At 30.8% G+C, this 9,666-nt stretch overlaps 1 protein-coding gene across 1 annotated transcript; it reads right to left on the bottom strand.

Annotated features, from left to right (window-relative positions):
• Positions 1-108: 108 nt before the first annotated feature.
• On the bottom strand, positions 109-3,752 carry LOC108335579 (protein TRANSPARENT TESTA 16). Its single transcript, XM_017571613.2, has 6 exons — positions 3,564-3,752; positions 2,376-2,445; positions 1,978-2,142; positions 796-837; positions 624-665; positions 109-294 (listed from the first exon to the last, which is right to left on the bottom strand). The coding sequence occupies exons 1-6, from the start codon at positions 3,749-3,751 to the stop codon at positions 109-111; spliced, it is 693 nt and encodes a 230-aa protein (XP_017427102.1). The 5' UTR covers position 3,752.
• Positions 3,753-9,666: the final 5,914 nt, after the last annotated feature.

Below are 9,666 nucleotides of genomic sequence, written 5' to 3'. Positions count from 1 at the left end.
AACACTTCAAATATTTTCTGATATATATCTATTCTTTGTAACTGATAAAATAAGAACATAAAGAGAGAGATATATATATATACCATATATTGCTACGCTTTTTGACCTTCACTGAGGCTTGATATTGGGTTGTGCAAGCTGAAGATAAGGGTGAAAGTGTGGAAGCACAGGAGAAGCAAGTTGAAGGATGCTACCAGCAGATTGTTCTTCAAAGAATGGAAACTGATCCATCATATCCATTGGTTTGCTTGCTTCCAATGTAGCCTTCTCAAACTCCAACACTGCTCTGTGTTCCTGAATCTTTCCAACTTTTTTGTTAACACACAACATATTTACATCATCTGACATTACAGTAATATTACTAGTTTCTTAATTTATGTCAGATAAAAGTAAGTTTGGACAGCTTTTTCAGTAAACATGTCAACAAGAAAAATAGGGATGACTTTTCTCAAAGTTAAAATTAATTATGTGTAAGTTAATTTATGGAAACTTTTTTTGTATAACTTTTTAAAATTTTTAGTATTATCTTGTATATGTATTTATTTTATGGAAAATTGTATTATTATTTTTTTTCTCTTTACAAACATTTATAATATATATTAGATTTGTAAGTATATTCTTACCCAGCTGGACAAATTATTGTTTTCCTCTTCCAAGATCCTTTCCTGAATTATAATTAAGAAGGCCGAGTTAATAAATATGAATGATAATGTTGTTTTGTGTCTACAGAAAATTAATGGGTAGGGTTTGTATATAATGTATAGATTATGGATGTGAAAGAGGGCCATTAGTTACCTTCCTTCTCAGATTCTCCATTTGTTGTTGTAAGAGTTCATTCTGCATGGATATATAGTAATGTCAGACAATTGGTGACAAAAATGGAACCATGAAAAAGTGATTGGCTATATTACGAAGAACTCTTCTTCATGTTTCAATTGTTTTAACTTTTTTGCTTAAAGTGCATTTTGAGGACAAATTCGAAACATATATTACTAGAATTGTTAAATTTTAAAAAATTTATAAAAATAAACAAGTCATGCAATTCTTACACGATTCATATAAAAAAAGTTGTGTATTTCAAGACGAATTTGAAAGTCGTCTTATGTTTCCAACTATTTTCAAAGATTGTAATCGATTATCAATAGATTTTAATCATATTATTTACAAATATAATCGATTACAAGTTCTTTGTGATTGATATTACAGTTACGAGTAACACAAATAAAATCTATTAATAATCAATTATAAGTATTTTGCAATAGACTACCATGATTGGAAGTTGTTGGTAGCATGATTTTCACTTTTTACAGTTTTGGAATTGCACAACTTTTTTATATGAAATTGCATGGCTTGTCTATTCTCAATTAATTTTTTAAAATTTGTTTCGGATTTGGCTATATAGGTGAAAAAACCGTATTTTGAAACATGGAATTTATAAAAGCTGTGTAATTTTATTAAAATCAATGAGCAACTTAAAAGGAAAAAAAAAGTATAATAATGTGTAAGAACTTACACATAGAAAACACGACTCTAATTAATCTACATGACATTGAACACCTTAGCCACTTGTGATTATTGACACACTCCGCAGGAATAACATGTTCTGACATTTGAAATAATTTTGATGACCAAGAAAACTAAACAACTAGTTTGATATTTTAATGAATCAGGTAATTTTGTTTAATTTGACACACATCACACACTTTTCATTATTTTCATCAAACGTTGTCACTGTAACGAATTAAGGGTAAGATCTCATCTTTGAAGAACTGTTATAGACCTCAATTAAAAGTAACACGGTTTAACAGCAGAAAGCATATACTTAACTGATATTAAAGTAGTAACAAGCACTAAACATACTCCATTAAATGCATCTTTTTAGTCACAAAAATCTTATTACCTCAAATTTTTAACACCTGTTGAAAATGTAATAGACAAGAAATTAAGTTAAATAAGTATCAGAACAGTCATACATACCTGACGATTTCGAACCTTTGCCACAGAATTCTCCAATTCTTCTTCAAGTTTAGTCAAATCTTCGAATTGCAAACAACCAATGTCTTCTCCAAGATACCTTTGAATTCCCAGTTCAAGACGGAGAGTTTCTTGCCTCAGCATTGCCATGTCATGGATAAATTCTTCCTGCAAAGTATAATATTTTAAGCAATTATTCACCTTTATTCTTGTATATTCAAAAAATTTACTTTTCAAACTTTAAATAAGCACACGTGAGTTTAGCTTTATGTACCAAAATTTACCCTATTTGCAAATGTATAGAAACGTTTCTTTGATTCATAATACAAAAAACAAAATCACTTTTTTTTTCTTTGATTTTATCAGAATATGAACGAAAATTTAACACTTGAGCCTCATACACGGGGATGGTCACATTCTGCAATGCGAGCTCCTGTTGCTCTCTGGTACTTTTCTATGATCTGCTCCATCCTGATCAAAGAGTTTTCATGTTTAATCCAGTAATAAAATAAATCCATGATGAATCAAGCTTCATATTTTACAGAAAATAAAATCAGCAAAATGTCAAGTGCACTGGATATGGTGCTTTCAACTACTTAGGTGAGAAACTATAAATTATCAAACAGTTTTAGTTAACTCTGAGTTTGATATGACAGTTTTAATTATTAATATCTAGAATAATGTAAAGTACTAGCTGGTTAGTTGAAGATGAGTAACATTGAACATGGATGCAGGAAAAAGAGACGAGTTTGATTAATATGATAGGTTTTTAGCCAGAAAAATGAATGCATAGTTCAGACATGAAAAAGTTAGGGTTTGATGAGAGAGTTTAATGTAGAAGATCACAAGTATATTGTGGTTGAAAACGAAATCTATAACCCAGCACATGCCACACTGAGAAAACACATCATTGCATGAACTGATCCGATCTATAATCACTATGTCAGACATGAAACTGCACTCCAAGTCCAAGGCACTCAAGTGGGTCAACCTTACTTTCGAGAATGAAATTAAGATGATATCGACCTAAAACCTCCTCTCACATGACACACAGACACAACACAAAGAGCCACTTAACACACCACAGAATTAGTATATACATTTGAAGAGAGAAATTAATCAACAAGATGATGAAAACTACCACAGATACGGAAGCCATTTTGGAAGAACTAACACAAGAAAACTGTTACATATATATCGATACAAATATCTAGAAATCCTTATTTTACTTTAGGGACAAAATGAAAGTTTTAGAAGCAATTAAGAAGAAAACAAATCAACAGAATTAATGCTAAAAACTAGAGCAGAAATGGAAGCCATTTTGGAAGAATATAACAACTGAAAGCTGTGTGTAGAAACAAGTCACAAATTTACCCTTATTATACTTCAGAAATGGAATCAAAAGTTTAGTAGCGAAAAAGAATCACTTAGTCAGAAAAATGCTAAAAACCAACACAAATGGAAGCCATTCATAAAAAATGCATACTTGTACAAAATTTTACAAACCCTTGTCCTACTTCAGAAGTTGAACAAAGTTCAAAAGCAAGGGATCTGAGAGAAAAGGAAATGAAGGTGTAGTAGGCATGCACCTGAAGGGTTCAGTGCACCATTGCCACATCTTCCCAGTGCTGGAGAAGATGATGATCCCGATCTGTGCATCACAGAGCACAGAAAGCTCCTTTGTCTTCTTGATGAGGCCACCTCTTCTTTTGGAAAAGGTAACTTGCCTTGTGGTGGTGTTCTCGATCCTCTTTATCTCAATCTTTCCACGTCCCATGTCTCACAAACCCTACCTCAATTTCCTTCTACCCTTAGTTTCTCCTTGAATCCCTACACACATTACCACATAAAGAAACAAGTTAAAGAAAATTTATATATATGTCTATGTAAACCAACCCTTTGAGTTCTTCTACCTTCTAATTTCAACAGCAAACAAGCATGGATTTTGACAGAAAAAAAAACGATGACTGTATTACTTATAATAACAAGTTAGTAATTTAGACTGCATAAATATACTGTGAGCAGCTATATGATTGAAAAATGCAGAAAATTCTTTATAAGGGCTACTTGTAAAGTAAAAGATAGGGGGCATTAAAGAAAAAGCTGATAAGAAGGTGAGAAAGAGATGGTGAAGAGGAGGAAGTAGAAGAAGTGTTGAAATCAACAACTTCATACCTCTGAAAACTTTCTTATTACTTGTGGAATTAGAGCTTGAGAAATATGACACTAGCTTGCTATTAATATATATACCATAAAATGTGAAGGAAATTTCTGAGAGCCAACCATGGATGTCCAAAACTGCCACAATGCAATTTTGTATATGACAGGATAATGCAGAGGAGAGGCAAGGGTAGTATTGTCATTTTGTGTTGGTGATATAATGAATGTGTAGTAGCTAAGGCACACATATGTGCATACATACTTACATGCAATTTTTACTAACAAGTGTTTATCAGTATTCTTGCTAAGAACATAAGTTTGAATTTCTGTGGTGTGTATGAAAATTTTGCTGGTGCACATGAGATTTTAGAGGCATACCTCATTCATCTAAATTTATTTCTTAAATTGCATGAAGCAGGTCCAAGCAGAAGATGAATAATGGAGTGTTCTTTTGAAGGGTCTTGTGGTAATACTCTCAAAAGATTAGGGTTTGTGGTGTCATTTCATGAGTGTGGACAGAAGGAGTTGTTGCAAACTAAACCACTATCATTCCTGGGTCTAAAGTGAAGTCTGAAGTTTGCCACAATAGGAAAAAAGTGAGAATATTAAGGTTTCTATAAATGGTTGAAGACTAAATTAGAAAAGACAAAGAATCACAATTTCTGTGCACAACCTTCATTGCCACATGTGCCAGTATTAAGAGCCTCTTACTCTGTGCCCACAAGACACCAACCACCTTTGAAAATCAAAATAATTTTCAGAATATGTGCATCTATATCTGTATATATATAAATGTTTTTTTTTTCTGCATCACTCTTTCAATGGTTAATATATGTTGTGCCTTGTTTATCAAATTATTGTTATGTATATGCAACTGTTTAGATGTTAGAAAAGTACAGCACAACTGTATATATATTCCTCGAGAAATAGATTAAAAATCTTATATCAACTAGAACCAATTTAATATATATATATATATATATATAATTATTCTATAAGAAAGATATTATATCGTAAATCTTTCAAATTAGAAACTCGAATTAACTAGTATTGTATCGAGGAAAACAGATCATGTTTAACTTAATTTAAACTTTTAGCAATATTCAGATATTTAATATACTCTAATTTAATAAATAAAATAATTATTGAACAGTCATCTAGCTGGTCTGGATGTAGACATATAACGTTATTCATTTTGTGCAGACGAGAGGTGAGTTTAGTTTCATTTGAAGAAGAATCCAAAATACATCACCCGTTAGTACTCAGAATACACTTTTTCTCTCTGTTCACATTTTTCTTTTTCAAATGAGTTGAAAAGAAAGAGTAAAGGTGTTACTTCCTTTTTATGTCAACCATTCTTCAAACATTGGAGAGAAAGAATAAAATAAAGGAAAATGTTCTTACTTTTTAACGTGAACTAAACTTTTTGTACGTACAATTTGACTTGAAAGAAATTTTCACATAGTTTTTAAAACTTTTATTTTAATTTGTTTATATAAGTTAATTTAGTTTGTAAAACTGTTTCTATTTTTTCTAGAAGTGATTACAATTTCTTCCAATCATATATAGTCTTTATTTTTAGAATAAACTGTTTGAACCTGTTTTTTGCATCCAAACACAAAAGGTGTATCAAAATTTAAAGAATCGTGTTTTGTAGGCTAATTTGAAAAGAGATGTAACTCAATTTGTAGAACTATATTTCATTTATAAGAAAACTAAGGTGGAATACTGGAGAAAAAGTGATTTGTTGCTATCGTTGGAAGTGTCATAATGGAAATGAAAATGAGATAATGTGGTTATGAACTTTGTTACTGTCTCCATTTTGTGAAGAACATAATTTTGTTTTAGTTATAGTGGATCAGTTAACGAAAAATGTCATTTTTTGGAAAAGTATGACCTAATTATATATCAAAAATGAGATTGCATGATATACTTTTTATTATTATGTGTTACAGATATCTTATGTTAACTTCTAAATTCTAACAAACAAATTTTATGTACACGTTCAAATTGGTCAATCTTTTACGTACATCGAAAATGATCGACTAAGTTGAGTAGTCTTTGATTATTTGGTCAAGACAAGTGCAAGATTAGGAATGTTTTCATTATGGTACACATGACAATATTTGGATTCGAAGCCTCAAACTCTCAACACCATCATAAATTCTTATGCATAAAAAACAAAGCAAATACTAAGATAATTAAACAAGATTAAAGTATTAATCCAAGGTTAGGACAAGGGTAAGGTAGGCCAACAACAATTAGGCCAAATACAGACTCATGATAAGGTAAAAGCCCACAAGAAACACTATAAATAAGGCAACCTAGGTAGTTTATAGAGTTAAATTAGAGCAACATTTATTATCTTCTTAAATTCCACATAACTTGAGCATCAGAGTGCTTTTGCAGGTAATCAACCCTGTAAGGACCGAATAGACACATGTGGACAAGCGAAAAGGTAAGAATGCTCTGCAATAAGCACACAAAAGACTCAATTATGCTTATCTTGTTTAGACAAATGGTCAATATAAGATAACAACTTAGTCATTAAAAGACCTACTTAGGGCATGCATATTGGATTATCTAGGGAGCCAAGATGAGATTTTACTTTTATATATAGTGAGTTAACTAGTGTTGAAATCAGGAGTAGTTGATACTCGTTGTAAACCAAGAGTAGTGAAACTCGTGTAATCTTTGTTAAAGATTAGTGAAACCCTTTAGGAGGTTTTAAGGGAGAACTAGATGTAGCTCAGGTTGGAGCAAATCAATATAAAAATATGTGTGTTATTGCTTTGCCTTAAACATTTTTCTAAACACTCTTTTAAACATACAAGCGTCTAACATCTATTACAGACTGTCTAACCCCTAAAAAAGTCATTAAACATTATTTTGCGAAAAGTTTTTAAAACACTATTCAACCCTCTCACCACCCTCCCCCCCCCCCCCCCTTTTCTAGTGTTTTCTTGTGTTTCAGATGTAGCAGTGCAACTTTTTTACTCCTAGCTCATGAGCAAGTCGTAATCCAGCAATAAAGGCTTCATACTTAACCTGATTGTTGAAGTCGTTGAAGTTAGAATAGATGACCTATTTTAGGATAGGGTCATCGGGTCCTCCAATATGATGTTTATGTCACTACCTTTATTGTTAAAGAGACCGTCGATGTTGAGGGACCACCACATGAGTTGTTTCCCTTTAGTTTGGAGTTATGTTAGGAAATCTGCGAGGAATTATGATTTCATTGGTCCCTATTTTGGTAGGTTAGCCAAAACTAGGAAAGCTCTATGACCATGTTGTCATGCGCACTCCTAGCTCGAGTTTCTGTAGAATATGCTTGATGTGATAGTTTATGTGAACACAAATGTTGAAGTTGTAAAAGTAGTAGCGTAGTCGTCAGGTTGAAAAGATCATAATTAGGACAACTGTAGGTCTAAACTCCTTTTAAGATCCTAAAAAGGGGTTTTGTTTTTTGTGTTAGGCATGGTAAGAAGCAAGCTAGAGAGACCAGTCTGTCTTTTAAACTCTAGACCTCTTTCAGATTAGCTAGGCTTCTCATGCTAAGAATAACTTTGCATTTGTCTAGGCTAGCCCCAATCCCTTGTGAAACTTAGAAACTTGTCGTCTCCTACACCAAAGAAACATTTTTCCGGGTTTAGCCTCATGCTATGGTGGCGTACCTTGTCTAAGACAACTTGTGGTGTGTCAAATGGTTGATTGCGGTGGCAGATTTGACGACCATATCACTCATGTAGACCTCCGTTATATTTCCCATGAGGTCAGTAAACACCTTGCCCATCAAGCGTTGGTACATTGTCCTAGCGTTTTGCAAACTGAAAGGCATGACCTTGTAGTAAAAGTTGACCCCTTTCGTTATAAAGGCTATTTCCTCTTTGTCAAGCAGGTACATTCAAATTTGATTGTACTTGAGTATGCATCTTCACCAACTGCCTCGACCTTTGATACTAGTACATGCCCCTCATAACCTCTATCATCCATAAAGCCTTCTCTCCTCCTACCATTGAGGAAACATCGACATCTCCAGCATAGAGCAGAACCATCTCATAGTCGCCTTGTAAGTCCACAACTTCCTCATCTAGTCCAACGTTGACCCTAAACGACTCATCACCTTCGTGATAAGTAGGGCTGAGCTACGTTATGAGATCTATTAAGCTCCTTACGTTTAGGTTTGATGAAGTCATTAGACGAGAAGAAAATTTGAAAACATTAAAAAGGAAGAAATGAGAAGGAAAGCTGAAAATGTTAAAAGAAACCAACAAGAAAGAAAGTTGAAAATGAAATGAAAGCAGGAAAGTGAAAAATTTAACCTAACAATCATCTAAAATGTATTATAATTTGTGAAATTCATAAATTTTTAAAAAAAATTAAAACTCTCACTACTGTTAGTTTTTAGACAATTCACCGTAATCTTAAATAATGTATTTGTATAGTTTTTATAATCTCTACAAAATAACTATATATATATATATATATATATATATATATATATATATATATTTTTAATGTATTAATAATAATTATATTTGCTATCTCATATTACATCTTCTTCAATATTTGATTAAAAGCTCAAAATATTAAAATTGATTGTAACTTTTTGGTACAGAGAAAACTATGTTCAGAAAAACTATCTACTAATTTTGCTCATAATCAATACACTATATATAGATACAGAGAGAAAAAAAAGACTAGAAATTATATATATATATATATATATATATATATATATATATATATTTGATAATTTTTTTTCTTTAATATTATAGAATAGATTATGGTTGATTTGCTAAACATTTAAATTACTATATTATTGTTCTTATATATTTTTTATTAATTTTATTTATTTGACAAAAAATATTACTATTTTTTGAATTAGAAGTAATTGTTTTTTATTTTTTATTTAATTTCTTGAAAAATAATTTATTATTTGAATTAATATAATATTATTTTTATATCATTTATTTATTTAGTTTTTTTTATAAAAGTACTTCAGATATTTTTATGCTACTTACTTTTACTTAAAAATATTATAATTTTAATTATATTCTATTTCATAATTTATGATAAGTTTTGATTTATAATTAAAAATAAGTATAAAAACGACTCTGGTTGTCCCTGTATCTTTATCCTTGGACAAGGCATTGAACAATATAGGAAAGACATGCATGCCATATTAGAGTAAAAAAATTATAATAAAAATCTTTTTGTGTTTTTTATTATAATTTGTAATCATAATAGATGAGATATTTTCTCTCAAAATCAATTTTTTGATTATAGAACACTTATGCCATAGTCTGGTCTTTAATGTGCTATTAAAATCAACAATCAATTATTATTTTGAATTATTAATTTTGCATAATTATAAATATAAGAGATTCCCTATCCTAACTTAAAAAAACTATTTTAAGTCCCCAAATTTAGATAAAAATATTTTCGAATTTAAATTATTAAAACCATAATTAAATCTAATTTATATAACCGAAAAAATAAGCACAAAATCCAGTTCGATAATCTGTTGTA

This window comes from Vigna angularis, chromosome 10 (assembly GCF_016808095.1).
Source record: "Vigna angularis cultivar LongXiaoDou No.4 chromosome 10, ASM1680809v1, whole genome shotgun sequence".
NCBI lineage: Eukaryota > Viridiplantae > Streptophyta > Magnoliopsida > Fabales > Fabaceae > Vigna > Vigna angularis.
Note: the sequence above shows the minus strand (reverse complement) of the source record. Positions and strands in the feature narration are given on the sequence as shown.